Source organism: Pteronotus mesoamericanus, unplaced genomic scaffold (assembly GCF_021234165.1).
Source record: "Pteronotus mesoamericanus isolate MK-2021 breed Mesoamerican mustached bat unplaced genomic scaffold, CSHL_Meso_final contig_116, whole genome shotgun sequence".
Taxonomy (NCBI): domain Eukaryota; kingdom Metazoa; phylum Chordata; class Mammalia; order Chiroptera; family Mormoopidae; genus Pteronotus; species Pteronotus mesoamericanus.
The window spans coordinates 3,528,103-3,545,060 of record NW_026555027.1 but is presented as its reverse complement, the minus strand read 5'-3'; the positions used below and the strand labels follow the sequence as shown (position 1 = coordinate 3,545,060).

The 16,958-nt window shown below is 54.5% G+C and overlaps 1 protein-coding gene across 2 annotated transcripts in view; it reads left to right on the top strand.

Annotated features, from left to right (window-relative positions):
• The first annotated feature begins 14,886 nt into the window (after positions 1-14,886).
• RUNX1 (RUNX family transcription factor 1) overlaps positions 14,887-16,958 on the top strand; it is a 209,915-nt gene continuing 207,843 nt past the window's right edge. For both annotated transcript variants that reach the window (XM_054578148.1, XM_054578156.1), the window contains exon 1: positions 14,887-14,999. In XM_054578148.1, the coding sequence (XP_054434123.1) occupies positions 14,942-14,999 (58 nt within the window). In that variant the 5' untranslated portion in view covers positions 14,887-14,941. The remainder of the gene's footprint in view (positions 15,000-16,958) is intronic.

Sequence of the window (16,958 nt, the reverse complement as noted above, 5' to 3'; positions counted from 1 at the left end):
TTCACCCACTGTCCGCGGAGTGGAGCAGCCCCTGCCCCTGCCCAGCCCTGCAGGAAGGCTTCCTGCCCTCGCCGGCTCCGGCAGCGCGGCCGGCACGCACACGCACCGAGACTTCTCATGCATGAAGCGCGTCAGTGCACATTGGCCCCTTGGGGTCTCACAACCACCTTGGGAAGATGAGAAGCTGTGGTTAAGGATATGACGTGATGTGACATGTTTTTGGTCAAGTAGCTATGGAAAGATAGGGACCCCTGAACCAGCGGCTGCACCCTTTGCCCTCTTCTGCTTATGACACCACTGGACAATCGTCTTGATTCGTTTATCCTAGTTGTGGCAGATGGGTTTCCAAAGTGGCCCCGCTCCTCAGCCCTGTGGTATAATTGTCCTTTAGAATATGACTCTGCAGCTCCGCCCATCAAGAGGTGCCGTCCACTTCTCTGCCCCTGGAGTCACAGCTGGGCCCTGTGACTTGCACTGGCCAGTGGAACACAGCAGAACTGGCCAGGGGCCCTTCCAAGCTTAGCCCGCAAGGGGCGCTGTACATATTTCTGCCTGCTCTTGCTGTCCCCTCCGCATTCCTAAGAGCCTGCCTGGGGCGGCATCCTGGAGTACGAGAGACCACAAGGGAGGCAGCCCGGTGGTCCCGGCCGAGGCCGTCCTAGGCTAGCGGACCCCAGACCTCTGGGGGGGGCCAGCCAAGATCAGCAGAGCTGCCCACCAGCCGGCAGCCGACAGAAGATGCATGCATGAGCCCGCTGCAATGGGAGGAGTTGCCCGGCTAACTGGTAGGCCCAAGAACAATCATGAATGTTCACCGTTAAACACACTCCAGATTTTTTGGATGCTTTTAATGCAGCATGATTATGGCAACAGATAACTGATATACCAGTCAAGAAAGAAGGGACGGGCCTCTACCAACTTTCTAAGTCCTGAAAGTACCCTGACAATGAATGAGAGGCGCCCTTTGCCCTCCAGATTTTACAGTCTGTCGTGGAAGAGGAAGCATGGGCGTAGATAGCAACCACGTAGGACGGGACGCAGGAGTGGCCCAGGGTATTTGGAGGAAGGAAAGATTCAGTGGCCGCTTTGAATTACCTCACAATCCAGTTATTTGCTAAATCGTGCCATCCCCTCGTTGGCTAAGATCTAAAATGATCTCGATGCATCCTGTGTTTTATGCAGACATGAACAAATGCAGGCCCAGGCATGGTCAACTTATATTATCCCTCAAAAATGCTATTTAAATCTCCAAAGGGAACATATGACCCCTTTGTAGTGTAATTGAACACCTTATAAATAAATGCATGTTGTGGAGAGAAGAAAGACAATAAAATCTGGGCCTTACCTCCTACGGACCCTCTGAACTGGAGTGAAAATATTTCTACCAACCTCAGCGAGTGATCCCAGGTTGGATCGACAAGGAATGTGGAATTCGAATTCCTGTTGAAACCAACCTCCTCTTTCCTGTCTTAGCTGCTTCTGGATTAAGGGTGAACACGAAGACCACAGGCGAGGATGTGGAACATCGTGGACACAGTGATGCGGGGGCGGCTCGTGCAAATCTGGAGCCGGCGGCTCTGTTGGAAACGTTGTCCCCCCACTTTCTATCTGTGTGGCCTCAGAAATCACTCGGTCTCTTTATGCCTCAGTTTCCTAATCTGGAAAATGGGGATTTGTGATAAGGGTTTGTGAGGATGAAATGAGTGTAAGACCCTGAGGGAAGAGGTCAACCCATTACAGTTGGTATAATTGGTAAACTTTTAACAAGCCCCATTGTTGATGAAGTTAACATTTCTTGATCATTTTTTATTTTCTTTCTAAAAAGGAAGTATTTTATCAAATACCATCAATTTGACAATTAAAATAAATAGACTCATTCTTTTCCTTCTCTGTGTGCATAAAGAAACACCTCTCCAGGTCAAAATATGGTCACCAAAGGAGCAAGAATACTTTTGTTATCATTGTGATTTTATACCTTTTTTAGTTTAGCTCCTTACTTTGGTTGAGAGGCAAAACCTCCATTTGTCCATGTCTCCATGACAATGGGGTTTATTTACTTTAGAGTTTAGATCTACCACCAGATTTTAGAACTTACTAACAATGGAGTCACTTGGCAATAAAGGAGGTACGTGATGTACCCAGGACCCTGGACAAAGGGACAATGTGCCCAGGTTTAAGCGATGTCACCCCTCACCCCTGGGCCCCGTGCTACCTGACCCAGGTGCAAATGGATGGCAGGACAAAGAATTGGGGCCTGAACCATTGTCTACAAAGTTCTGGCCGGGCACTGACTGTAAATCAGAAATATGTTTGCGGTGTTTATTACCTCGATATATTTTGGAAGGAAAACAGTAGGGGAAAAAAAAGTTATCTTCCTTTCCAGGAAAGTAATGGGATGTCAAAATGCGAGATTTTGGAGAAAAGCTATTGAGGCGTAAATAGACAATAAGAGGTAAGTAACATTACTAAAGAAATAGAGGAGATATTTGGTGATAGATAAATTTAATTAAAGGCACATGTTTAGCCTGGAAAGCTAAGAAGTGAGGGGTGTAATTTCCTTTTAACCTTTTAAAGGTTACAACTTAGGGCAACCTCAGTTCTAGCTCATAAGATCCCGTGGCTCGCGGCTGGGGCTCCAAGGGGAAGACCTCCAGTAGAAGGAGAGCACAGTGTTGCCTGCAACTGCGTGAGGCAAATGTCTAGGGAGAACACTCTCCCACTCTTTTGATAAGCCCCCGGGACAGCAACCTTGTCTCTTTGCGCATCGGAGCTGCCTACCTGCTTCCCAGCACCCAGCCCAGGTGGCAACACAGACGGGGCACCTTTCAAAGTCCCGTTAAGTGAATACGTAACAGCATAGCGAACTCACGTAAACGCAAGGGCAGGTCCCTCGTAATTTTGTAGGGAAACAAGGGTGGTTTACAATGTGGCCCTTACTTGTAAGTATACAAAGCATATCCTCATGCTCTGATGTCCACTAATGACCAAAACATCCAAACACAGTAATTGATATTGGAGAGAGGAAACAGTTGGGTAGACACTGGTTGGAGCCCACGTATGAGTTGGGATGGGCTAGGTGAGGACCACGTCCCCCCTCGGTGGTTTACAGCCACGGAGGCCGGCTTCACCCCCAGCTTCCTTGGGGCTGCGCTTGCCGAGTCTGACCCTGAGCTCCGAGCGAGCCGTCTCCATCCAAGACGCCGCCAGTCTCAGGGCAGAGGGAAGCAGGAGGGCAGGGGGCACGCGACGGGGCGGCACCAGGCACAGAACACATTCTGGACAATAATCCAGTCCAATCTGGTTAGGTCATTCCGATTTCTGATTCAGTGGTGGTAAAAGTGCCTTCTGCACCTTTCCACAGACGGCCCTTACCACTGAGGCCATCTGATGATTTTTGAAGACTTGCTTAAAGGAAGAAATGCTTTTGACAGGTCTGGCCCAAACCAGAATGTGGCAAATAAGAAGAATTTCTTAGTCACTCCTACTCTGGTCCAGGGAGCATGGACATCAAGCAGCATCTTCCTCGTCTCCCCTAATAGGCTTGAAAGGTGACATTTTCCTCCCTTTTTCCATTATTTATGTAAAAGGCCCCATAAATGGCACACTAATTAGTGTTAAGTAGCAACACAAGGTCACCATTGAATAAGCGCTAACACGTATGTACTTAGTGCTTCCCGTGTGCCAATAATCTTTCTAAGTGTTTCATGGCCATTCGCTAAATGAACCCTCATAGCAGCCCTCTTAGGTAAGAAATGTTATTATCGCCACTTCACAACTGCACAGAAAAAGTATGTAGTCTCCCCATTTTCGGGTGAGAAAGCCAAGGCACAGATAAGTGAGGTCGCCTGCCCAAGGATAGGCAGTGCGTGAGCGGCCGGGCTGAGGCTCACGCTCAGGTCGTGTGGCTCCAGGTCTCACGTCCCTCGCGCCTCTTCTGCACTGCCTCACCTCTGGAGCTCGAATGGGAAAGGCGTTTCTGCTGTTTTGCTCACTCCAATGTGCCTGCTACATAGACTGTGCCCTGAGCTATGAAATGGAAGAGGCATTTTCAAAGGTCTCTCCCTATCCTCACCCTTCAGCCCCCACTCTTCAATGTTCCTTTGGGGTGTTTCTGCCAAAGCCATATGGGGGGAAACAGATCCGCTTTTCCTTTTAACAGTTTCACAGTTCCACGTTTCATACATGACAAGCTGCTCACGTCCCGCCTCTTTGCTGGGTTCCATGGTTTCCCCAGCCTGGTGCATGATGTGTCCCAGTTGTTTGCTCCAAAGCAGCCGGGAGACAAACTTCCTAAATGGCTCTTCTTCGGCAGGACTGACATCAGCTGTCCTGGGACAGAAGTGGGAGAGGGTCCGGCACTCAGACCCCGAGGCTGGCAGCTGCCAGGGACCCAGCACCCTGAGGGAGGCCTGGAGCCGCAGGCGCCCCTCTGCGGGGGGTCGCGGCAGGAGCCTTTGCCGCCTGCCCGCGGCCGGTAATTGCGGGGTTCATTGTGCGCCTTTGTTCCCTCAGGTGTGTTTCCTAAACCAACTAGCAGAGAAAATGGTCAGGGAAAGCACACAGGGTTTGATGTTTTCAGCGCCGGCCGATTGCCTGAGACCTAAAACAAAAGTGAGTGCAGATGGAGGGGTGCAGGATTATAACGCCGACCGCGCGGGAAACCCGAACCCCGGCTGGCGGGGCGCGCCGGCTCCCAGCTGTCATCTGCATCCACTTAGCGTAGCTGCCACCCCACAATTAGCACGCCCCGGCTCTCCTTTGGAAAGGAGCGAAGAACAATACCGCAGCAGGTCCTCCTGGTCGAGGAAGCAGGTGAGTCCTGCATGGAAAAATGAGGTAAATGATCCGTTTGCCATTGTTTGTGACTGTCGGGCAAACCACTGGCAAGGTGAGCCTGATATTAAACATTGCGCCAGGGCCTTGAAAGGGCTGCGAGAAAAAAGAAAAAAAAAATCCACACCGGTTTGCCGTGATTGAAGTCCACTGGCACACGGTTATCTCCTCCTGCGCACAGAAATGTACCCCAGAGCTTTCCGCTTCCTGGGTACACGTGCGTGTCTCCCAGCTTCGCCATCAACTCGGACTGCCCCAGGAAGCACAAGACTCCCCGTTAAACTTGAACTTCCGTAAAACAGTGAACAATTCTTTACTGTAAGTATCTCCCATGCAAGATTTGGGGCATACTAAAAACATACTCATTTTTTTCCTCCAAACTTCAAAGTTAACAGGGCATTTTTTGTTTGTTTGTTTTCTTTTGCTAAACCTGGCATCCTTACCCTCATCGTATCGCAGAAGTGTGTCCTTGGTAGAAATAAACTTGACCTTGAGTGTAAGCAATGGACCAACAATATATGACTCCATTAGGTGAGGGCCGGACACCCAAGGGGAGTCACCAAATTCTCCCAACTGTTTTCAGTCCACCCTAAAGCTCATTGACTCATTGAGTGAGTGATATGAGTAACGCTGGAAATCTTAGCGTTAAAAGATGTGTGTTTAACAGGTAAACGGCAATGCGCCCAAAAGAACCCCTCGCCCGCTTGTCATGGCCTGAATAACTGGGTCCCCGGTAGTCCAGGGCAGCGCTGCCCTGGCGCCGGCACAGAACGGGGACTTCGCCGGCACCACCAAATCACACCTCCTTCTCTCATTCTGAATCTCCATGGGCGTCCCTGGAAAGGGTACAGTGGGGGGCGAGCCTCTCCAAAAAGGGGTAACACCGCCCAATCAGCATGATTTCATGGGTCTGTCTGATTGTCCTGGGGGCTGGAAGCCAGGAAGGCTGTTGGTGAACACTTGAGTCGATCCACAAATAAGATAGGCATCCAACTAGATAATCTCTGCCTATTAAGATGCTGCAGTCATCTGACCTGCCGTTAAATTATCTCCCCTAAGTCTGCACTTTGTGTTGTCGACTAGCTATAGGAGCGTGGAACCCAGAAAAATATTGTGTGGGCTTGCTTGCCCGTTGGTACAAGCGAGGGCAGAGCGTAGAGTGCAATCAACATCCTGATTCGAGTGTGCGCGGATCTGAGTGTGTGGGTGCACGCAGTTTTTGAAGTGAAATTTAATACAAGTTAATTTTTCTGCTGGCAAAAAATATCTTACTAAGTTTCATTTTTGTCAACTCATGACGATACAGCTCTAGTTTCTTCTAGAGCACAAGATATGGACTCCCGTGCTAAGTGAGGCCAGGGTCAGGCACTTTCTGGAGAATCATCTACCTGGGCAGCCTCCTGATCATGATAGAAACATGTGCAGCATGCCCTCAGGACCGAGCAGCTTTGGGGGATGCGGCCACAAAGAGTGCCCAAGCATTTCTTTCTCTTAAGTGATTTCCTTCTCTTCTATTATAGCAGGTGCTCTGTAAATGTCTTTCTTTGAGTTGAACTGAAACAGAAAACACGGCGCAACCAACTTTGATATATTTGGACAAACGTATCCATGTGAGAAGTAATTTCCTATTAACTTCCTAGTCAGGCAGGGGCGTGGCAGCCTGTCTGCAAACCGGCCAAGTTGGATATCACCCTTCGGTTTAGTCTGCGGAGGCGTCATGAAGGGACAGATCTCAAGTGGCTCCTTCCGGTCAACTCTGTTGACCTTTGCATCATTTCTCCCTCATCTCTCTTTTCAGCATCGGACTGTTTCTCTCCGCGCCTTGAGGCTTTCTTTCGTCCTCTCTCCGCTGTACCGCGCGCCCCTTCTCTCCAAGCTGCTTCTCGCCTCGCCCTGCTCGGCGGGGGGCTCTGCCCCACTCCCTGCTGTGCGTTCCCCACCCGCAGCTCTCTACCTTCCTTCTCTCTGAAAATGCAGCCTCTGCCAGCTCAGCCTGCAGCTCCGCCCTGGTGCTTTCTGCATCTCAAGGTCCTCCTCACCAAAACCGATTGTCAGGGTCACGCAAAGTTACACACCACTCGAAACTCCACGGGGAGAAACAGTCGCCAGGCGTCACTGTTGGGACCTCACGGGACCTGGGTGGTCCTGCTGCTCATGGCTGCAACTGGCTGGTCGGTCCTTCCAGGTTAGGCTGGAGCTCTACGAGGTGTCTGACGGTTCCCTGGCTCCTGGCTGGCCTAGGATGGCCTCGGCTCAAGTGACTGGCTCTCTTCCAAGTGTCCCGGCTTCCGGAACACCAGCTCAGGCACATTCAAATGAGCAAGCACTCTTCTAAGCCTCTGCTTTCATCCCGTTGGCGACTGCAAGTCATAAAGCTAAGCTCGGAGGCAAGAGGGGCCCACAGGTAAAGGGAAGGGGATACGACTCCAGGAGCTGTGACAAGCTGAGGCCCTCCATTCCCACCACCCATTTCCGTGGTCCAAGTGCTGGCTGCCCACAGCCAGAGAATTCCAGCCTCGGATTGTCCTGCTGCTTATTCCAATAAAGCATCATCCATCCGTCCACCCATCCATCTATCCATCCCTCCGTCCACCCATCCATCCATCTATCCACCCATTCACCTGTACATTGCTTAATTCGTTCAAAACACGTCTGCACCCTGAGCACAGCAGTATGCTGGAGGCATGACGATGACCGAAAAGAGCCAAGAGCCCAGTTCTCCAGGGCCCGCAGACGAACAGGGACCCCTCGGGGCTGCTGCCCGCTCTGCTCCCCCCCGACGCCAGTCTGGCCCACCCTGCCCTTGCTCCAGGGTTTGAGATGGGTCCCCGCTGTGTACGGAATTCCGACACATTCCTCGTCCTGGCCTTTGCGGCTCTCCTCTCCTCGGCCCAAGCTCTCCCTTTCAGAATGGGTCTTCCCTGCCCCCCCCCCGCCCCCACCAGCCCTTCTCTCCTCTCGCCGCTGGACTTCCCTCTGCTTCCAAAGCAGGCGGGGCTTCTTTCTGACCCGCCTGTGGCCTCAGAGTTCTGCCCCACCTTCAGGGCTCTCCCTGCCCTTTTTCCTATCAAAGATGTACGCGTCTCATGCCAACAACGCGAAATGCGTATCTGTCAAGGTCCTGCTCAGAGCTCTGCTATTGCGTGGCCGCAGGCTCTTCGGCCACGCAGCTTCTTCCTGACTCAGGCAATGGCCTCTGCCCAGCCCGCAGTCTCTGCTCAGCTTTGCGAGCCGTATCCAGGGTCGGGACCAGGGCGAGGCAACCGAGGAGCCTGGGCCACGCCATTTCAGGAAGCACTTGCTCTTAGGGTCCTGCACAGGCAGGGTTGGCATGCGAGGCGGTGCTCCCTTGAAGTCTGCATCCTGGAGCCTCAGTCAGGCCTTTTCCCGCTTCCAACCCCAGCCCCACCTGTCGTTTCGGTACCTGCCACTCATTTCTTCCGGGGACAGTGCAGAAGTCCATGAACCTTCTTCTGAGCAGTGCTGGTCCCCCTAGCCCGACATTAGGAAATAAATACTCAGGGAAGTAGCTACTGTTGCAGGGAAAATGGGGTGTTCCTGCGATTTGGTAAAGCCTAAGGGAACGATCAGAAGAGACAGCAATGCCGGGGTGGAGGGGCATTGGCCAGTTCTGCCGGAGCCTGAGACAAGTGAACTCATGCCGTGAGAGCGGAAGAATGGCCACGCCACTGTGAGGCGGCGCGTCCCTGACAAGCACTGGCACCCTGAGTGTGGAGGCGGACAAGAGCCCGACCAGGGAGGGGAAGAGGCCCCGACGAACCTCACACGGAGACGGAGATGGAAGAAGGGGCCCCGAGACCCGAGTTTCTTAGAGAGGACGAAGCTAAGTGCGTGCGTACATACACAAATGGCCTGACCGTGGCCGAGGTCGGCGAGTGAAGAGAAAGGAGGCCCGCAGATCCCAGGACATCGATGCTTTGACAGGAGAGGGAATTGACAAGGGAGACCAATGGAACAAGGGAACAGTGATGGATTCCTATTCAAAGACAAGGGCTCAGCAGGAAGAGGTCAAAGGTCACCCGTAGAACCTGGGCAAGGGCGTGTCCCCTGCACATCTCTTCGTTGGCCACGGTGTGAACAATGGCATAAGAGGAAGACTCAGGGAGTTCAGAATTTTCTCTAAGAGCCCCAGGTGAATTGGGGACATTTTCAGGCCTTTTAACGTTCGTTAGGTGGGTTTTCTGAAACCCCCTAACATCTGCTGAACAACCCCTTGGAGTCCAAGCCTCAGTTCCCGCCAGGCGGCCCCTGAGGACAAAGATGGACGCCCTTCCTTCCCACCTTGTGGTATAAATCAGGGAGTCGTCAACGAGCGGGGTAACATCTGAAAAGACGCAGGGAAACCAACTGCGAGTTTCGCCTCCGTCACGGTCAAGGGCCGTCAGCATGCGTGCGCCCGCAGGTCCAGGTCCCTGTCCTCTGATGAGGGGAACCCAGGGGAGCTCGCTTTCTGCTCACCTCCCGGCGACCCTTTAGCTCCACGGCCGTCGGCCATTTCTCCACATCTCCCCCCAACCCGGACCTGGAGGGACGCCGTCGCGGACGCCACCCCATCGGGGGGCAGGACCCTGCGGCCGCTCCCCCCACATACTCCAGCCAGTTTCTGAACAGGCAAGGGGCAGGGCGGGGGGCGGGGGGTGCCGGGAGCTTCAGGAGGGGAAAGTCCAGTCCAGGCCGCACAAGGTGAAGTGTGATATTTTGTTTCCTCAGTAGACTTGATGTTGTTTCGTTTTGACATTTTGAGGTTGGGAAAGAATTCGCAGCCTGCCTCAGGGGGCGGAACGATGTTCTTCCAGAAGAACATCGCATGCCAACCTGAAGTGATGACCTCGCCGATTCCTTGAGCACCGACCGCAGGGACCCAGACCTCGGCCTGCAGGTCCCGGCGCCCCCTGCTCAGGCCTCCTGGCGGGGGCAAGTGTTAAAAATTGCACAGCGCGCGTTTCTATATTGAAACACCAACCGCAGGCCTCCCTTTGAGTCCATTCACAGCCACTTTGCATAATCCAAAAAAGTGCTCCTCCTCACTGCGCCCCGGTGAAAAAGACAGTATTGTGCTTCGGTGTGTCAACAGTCATGTGGATGTTTCTGAATTTGCCTGCCACCAGGAAAAGGAGCAGCAATTACAACGGAAGTCCAAAGTCCCTGCAGCCAGCAGCTTTGATCAGGCTGGGAGCCCGCGCGACGTGCCCCATACACCGAACCAGCTCAGGGCGCTTCTCGTTCCCTCGCTCCCCTCAGCTTGCCCTGCCTGGAGCTCTTGCTACAATTAGCCCCGAGGTAGGAGGGACGGCTGGAGGGTTCAGGACCAGCTCGAAATGTTTTCCATCCTTGGACCCAAACTCGAATGCTAAACATTTCTAGCATTCAAAGAGGGTTTGTCTGAGTTCCCCGGCGTTGCCCTCCTGGTCTCAGATGGCAGCAGAAGCAGGGGAGCCAGGACTCTGTAAGGAGAAACTCTCCCAGACAAGACTCCTGGCCCAGCGCAGGCTGGTGGGGACCGGGCGCCCCTGAACGAACTGGCCAAACTCCTGTGTGCCCGTGCGACGCCGGCCACAGGGCTCCGGAAGGCTTGGCTGTTACAAGTGGGGATGAGGTAAGGCCGGGCCCCCTTCTTTTGGAGCAAAGCGCAGGGCATGGCACCGGCAAGGCAGTGGCTGGAGAGCAGAGGCGGGTCGCCCCCGGGGAGGGCAGCCCCTGGCAGGGCTCCTGAGGCCACCAGGAACGCTGCCTGGGGAGCACGTGGCGCCCGGGACAACTCGCAGATTGAATGTGATTCCAAATTGCAAACTAGGTGACAACCGAGAATCTGATGCCCCTTGATAGAAAACGCCTTCTGTTCATACACGCATGGCCACCAGCCCGGTAGACGCAGCACCCGAGGGCGCCGCACCGGGTGCGCCAGACCTCCAACGGTGAGCTGACCCAAACCCAGCACTTGCGACGAGAGCGCCGAGGGGCGGCCCAGGGGAGCTCTGTCAGGAGGACGCGAGCCATGCCTCTCTGGGTTTCTGCCGTCTGGAAGCATCCAGGGCTGGCAAAACCATGCCAAGGCAGCAAGGTAGACGAGTTAGGCCTTTTGCGATGCTAAGTAAAAAAGAGATCTCAAGAATATAGAAAAGTACCGTAACATGTGCGGGACCAAATCCCTGCCGGTGCAAACCTCCCTTGGGGGGTGCTCCTCGGACTCTGACGTGTGCAGGGGCAGCCGGGAGGCGCTGCTGAAACACAGCCTCTGGTTTGGGAGTCCTCGGTAGGGCCCAGGACGCTGACTCCTGCCAGGTCCCCGCGGGACGCCCATGCTGCGCACCCACGGCCCGGACCCACCCCACCCCGGAGCAGGGAAGCAGCGAAATCCTAATATGTGAAACAATGATCCTCAAATAGCATGTCGTATCATTCGACAGCGTTCATCTGAGGAGTTGCTTTTCTTCTTTGTTTTTCTTTTCGATCCTGTTTCCCCATAGAGCAGTGCCTCTTCGTCTAGAGAAAGGTTAGGAAAAAGAAATGCTGAAACTCTTGTCTGGCTATACAGTACATTCTCATGGTGACTTAAATGTGGATCGAACCTTTATCTGGAGGAGCAAGAGCTGTGTGCCTGCAGCAGGTGAGCCCTGGGGCGGACACCGTTGTGGGGTCCGGAAGGGCCACCTCCCAGGGCTGGGCCTGCAGGACCCTCTGTTATTTAAAACCGAGATCAGGTCATGGTCTCTCCATGAAGCCCTGGTGCCCATGTCACGGTTTAATCGCTGTCTCTGAGGTCGTCGTCATCGTGACACAGAAGTTTCTGGATCGCGCTTCTTGGGGAACAGAGATTTAGAAGATGAAAATGTGTGCCGTGGGGAATTAGACAGCACTGTCCTCCTGGGACCCCAGGCTACACCCAGCGTTTCCGGGGACCCTCTTTGGGGTCCACTTTCTGGCCAGAGCCCCCCCGTGCAATAGACGTGTTTGGGGCCGGTGCTCAGCAATCATGGAATGAAGACGCCCAGCAGGAATGTTTTCGTTGGACGGGCCTGCACACAGAACCCTGCGCATTAATTATAAGGTTATGCAACTATGCATCTTTCCACCTCGGCTGGTATTTTTATAGAGCCATTAAAAATGACACCTGAGCTGACCGCCGCCCCCACCCCCAAGTGACATGTGAAAGCTGCAGCCAATCTGAGTGAGGACGAACACTTCCATCCGAAGGCTTGGCAAGGCGGCGGTCGGCTGCAGCCGCTCCGTGCGGCTCCCAGGGCTGCAGCCCGGGCTCTGAGTCACTCGCAGGAAGCGGGGCACAGGGTGTGGGTCACTGCACAGGCTCGCAGGCTCCCGGGCAGCCCCAGCTCGGCCGGCGCTGAGTGCTCTCTAGGCGGCTCATTGATGACATACGTGTCTTTTCGTCTGGGCCTCCTGAGGAAGTGGGAAGGCCAAGTTCGCCAGCAACCGGCTGAGTCTTTACTTACTGTCATGACTCGGAGGATGCCCAGAAAGCCTCCAACTGTCACCTCCCCGGGCTGTGAACTTCTGTTGTGGCTGCTGTGGCAGATAAACCAGAAGAAGACAGCACAGGCCGGCGGCCGGGCCTGCACACTCTGCCCCCTGGTGCCCCATCGAAACCCCGGCCTCGCCGATGACAAACAATTGCAGCGTAAGGTGAGGCCTCGGCAAACCCCAGCCTGACCCACAGTCACGTCTCCACCGACCGGTTCTACGAACATTCCACTGGGAAAGAGACATGGCCGGCGGAAACTAAGCCGGCAGGGACAGGCCAGGGACGCGGGCTCTCGGCTAACACGTCCGCCCCTCCCACCCTGCATCTGGACACCTCAGGCCGAAAGCATCAGGGGCTTTCTAGAATGAAGCATGGGCGGCACTTCTGCATCGCCCCTTGCATTTCTCAGCCGTTAGTAAGTCTGAGCCGCCTGCGAGGTGGCAGCTGCGTGTCCGAGCCCTCAGCTGTCAGGACCCTCCCGGGGAGGGGTGAGAGGAGAAGGGCAGGGATATGCTGGGGGAGGGGAGGCCGGCGGGGGCCTGAACGCAGCCTTCGTAGGGACCACCGCGCGCAGCGTCCTAGCAACGGGCCTGACATGTGGATGTCAATAAACTTCACAAACACACACACCGGATGATTCTCGTCCGTGCTAATAAGGTGTCGGCGTTGGGCAAGCCTGCTTCGCACAAGTCTGGGAGAAAGCAGACTCTTGAGTTTCGATTCCTGCTTTAGTCAAAACAGACGTAAGTAAAAATCCTGCCTGCGCCTTCAACAGCACCTGTGCCATTTGCCCTCGAGCACGTTGCTGCGGTGGCTGTGGGCGAGACGCAGAGGGAGGACAGCGCCGAGGGGCTCTCCGGGCCAGGCGTCGCGAGGGCCTCTGCTGGACGCCACGGAGCTGCCGGCCGCCCAGGGCCGGCTTCCTGGGGCTCCCGGTCTCCCAGTTTCTCTGGGACGCGTGGGCTGAGGCCCTCTGTGTCCAGGGCACTGTGGAGGATGCACATGGAGCCCAGCAAAGCAAGTGTATTCATTAGGGAAGGACAGCCTTGCTTGACCTTGGAAACCTAAAAAGAACAGTATTCTCTTCGTGGGCAGGAAGAAGAAAGAAATGTGTGTGCCCAGAGAGGCTTGCCCACATGCAAAGTTCTCCCATTTTCAGCGCCTCCAAGTAGGCCTGTCCCCTTGCTGAGGTGGAGGACGGGCTAGACCACACCCTGCAGTCAGTCCCCCGGGACGGGCTTGCTCCGGAGAAGCCTTTCTGCTCCCCGCCCCCTGCCCTGCACCAGCCCCCCACTGCTCGCCCAGTGCAGCTTCTGCGCACGGGACACACGACCTCCAGGGGCGACTTGGCCCGTGGGCCCGAGCGGAGCAGAGGAGGGTGAGGCAGGACCTCTCACAGGTGGAAGCAGAAAACAAGTCTACAGGGCAGCCCCTGCTTCTGCCCAAAATGCAAAACTTCACTTTCTTTTTCTTTAGCTGCCTAATCTGAGCATGTGTGCGTGTGTGTGCAGGAGAGAACAACGATTTTCTCTCTCTACTGAAAAGATGTCCGCTTAGGAGGAATAAAACCGCATAATTTTTTGTATTAAAAATGGTCTTTTCATATTGAAGTTAAAGTACTTTCCCTCTTTTAGGTTCTGAAATACCAGTAAGTCGCTAGAACCTTTTGGGGATCAGACTGTCACCGAAACACTTCTTTCGCTTTTCCTCCCCCTTGTACGGTCTCACGCCGTCCCAGCCTTTGCCGGGGGCTGACCGCTCAGAGGCTGATGGCCGGCACCCCCAGCGATGGCACCCACATCCTGTCTGAGCAGCAGCCTGGTGCCGGGGTAGAATTACTATCGAATAAGCAGCAATGAAATCTTAATCAAAATAATCAGTAGTTCCCCAAACCACAAATAACAACAACAGGACCCGCGTTGCCCTACATCAGCAAAGACCATTGATGGAATAAGAGACTGAGTCACTTTGTGCTACAGTCGCTCTCTCCCAAAGTCAACTCGGCTTTTTTCTTGCACAGCCGCGGGGGTGAGGGGGGGCGAGGGGGGGCAGGAGGCAGGTGGAGGGGAAGGAGGGCATTGCTCAGAAAGTAAAAAAAAAAAAAAAAAAAAAAATTGACCTCATTGAGGTCACATGATTGGCAAGAACCAATTAAGAGGCGCTGTGGAAAGGGGAACAGTTAAATTTGTAATTTGGGTTGTGTGAAAACTTCTTTGGGCCCATAAACAACCACAGAACCACAAGTGGGGTAGGCTGGCAGTGCCGGGAGGCGACGCCGGCACAGTGGTCAGCAGGCAGGACGAATCACACGGGCTGCAAACCACAGGGTTTCGCAGGGTGGTGAACATCATCAACCCACAGCCAAGACACCGCTTTTTTTTTTTTTAATCTTGAACAATTTGAATATCTGTTTTCGCAAAGGTACATTTTTCATAGGACTCGGGGAGCCCCAGAGGAGTCGAGGGGAAAAAAAATAAAAGAGATGTAGGGGGCTGTGGCTGCAGAGGGCGGTTCAAACAATGACCTTTCTTGGTTTTCGCTCCTAAGGTAAGAAGAAATCAGTGACTCCCCCGCCTTCCGAAGAGGGTGCATTTTCAGGAGGAAGCCATGGCTTCAGACAGCGTATTTGAGTCATTTCCTTCATATCCCCAGTGCTTCATGAGAGGTGAGTACACGCTGGTCTTTTAAATCTGCTTTTGCTCAGCTTTGTGGAGAATGTTGTAACTTGGTGCAGATAGCCAGCCGGTTCCCCGTCTGTCTGGTGGGAGGAATTCAAACTCAGGCTTATGATTACAAGGCTATTGGATTACTTATTCATCAGACGACAGCTCTTCAGAAACGTCTGAATAAATAGTTAAGCTGTTGAAGTGTTAGTCGGTGCACGAGAACTTTGGCAAGTGCAAGCTCGTTGGCCTGCTGCTGGCTAGAGTCCTGCAGATTGTGCAGCCTGCGTGGCGTTCCCTGGGTTTTATTGTTGCTGTCCCTCGCCGGAGTGGCAGCGGCTGAGTTATCCTGAGCTCAGCATGCTCTGTGGCCCCCGGGCCAGGCAGCCGGGGGCCGAGAGCTGCCTGCAGCCCTGGCCGGCAGGACTGGCCAGCGTGAGGCGGAGGCAGTTCACGGACGTGCGTGAAACCAGCCAGGGACTTCAGGGCCGGGGCAGCCACGCGGACGTGCCCGGAACGCAGAGAGCGCCGAGCCGGGCTGACGGGCCCGGGCGGAAAGCATTGGGCTGCGGTTGTGTGTTGCTCCTTGTGGTCTCAGGGCAGAGGCAGCCAGCATCTCTGAAGCGAGAAAGGAAGCAAGCTGTGCACAGAGCGAGCTCTCTCACGAAGAGCAACAGAGACGCTCCCTAAGCCAAGCGCTGTCGCCCCGAGGTTGTTAGAGCACAGCCTCCCGAAGGGCATGGCTAGTGTGGGAACCCTACCTGCGCACTCGCAGCCCGTCCCCTGAAACGTGCAGGGCAGTGGAGGTGAGCTGTGAGAGTGTGTGTGCGCGCGCGCGTGTGTGCGCACGCACGCTCATTCTGTGTATCTTTGGTGGGAAAAGAGGACTGTGCTTAAACCAATAAAAATGTCACAAAGGCGCTGCGGAGCGTCAGGGCGTGCACGCTGCCCAGTGCCCGCCAAGTGTGGCCCGATGGGTCGGCAGAGCCGGGCTGACGCGAACAGGTTAGGGGGTAGTCCACTCTCAGGCTGCAAACTCTCGCGTGCACCCAAATAGTATCTGTGACTCACTGCTTATTCATTCAGCCAAGAGAGCCGGGGAAGGCAGAGGGCTGCGAGCCACTTTGTCACAACAAATGCTCTTGCAAGTGCCTCTGAGTTTCTGCGTCTCGGGGTCCCTGAAATTCAAGGGCTTGACAAAGGTGCGTGTGCATGCACACGCTGGGGGTGGCAGGGGGAGAGCCCAGGAGAAAGGGGAGAAAGCAAGTCATGAACCGATTCAAAGCTCCAAATTAAAGGGTTTTCACGGGCTTCTTTACTGGCAGCTGAGGACATTTCAGTGAAGTTGAGTCATGCGCCGTGAGTGAGTCACACAGTTGGGCTGCTTGCTGAGAGGCCGCACACGGCCACCTCCCCGGCTGCGTTTCCTCCGGGCCGCGAGCAAGCGGAGGAAGCAATATTTGTAGAATAACAGTAAAAAGGTCTTCCTGCCTTGACGCGCCGTCCATGTCCCCTCCGCACGATGACCGTGTCCTATTCCATCAGCCCAGGGAGGCCAAGTCAGGGGCTTTTAAACATGTCGCCAGGCAGTGCGTTGGATTTGGGGGCAGAGGGCGGGCCTGCCTGTCCCCTCACTGGTCAGGCAGCAGAGATAATAAGGGGACCCGGTGACCTGCACAGACACCAGGGAAGGGAGGGGGCCGGCCCCTAGCGCAGCCCCACAGCCCTGGGCCAGGGACGGTCACCCGCCCAGCCCAGGCGGGGACGAGGGGCAGTTAGCTTCCAAGGGGGCAGAGCGGGGCAGTCCCCAGGACCTCACCCTGCCTCAGAAGGGCTCATGACAAACGGTGTTTCCGTTCCATTCTCTCAGAAAAGGAACTCAGGGCCTTTTATAACCTCTAACTCGATAATGCAATAGGAAGATTTAATTTCAGAGAAACCAAAGTGGAATCTTGGCAATT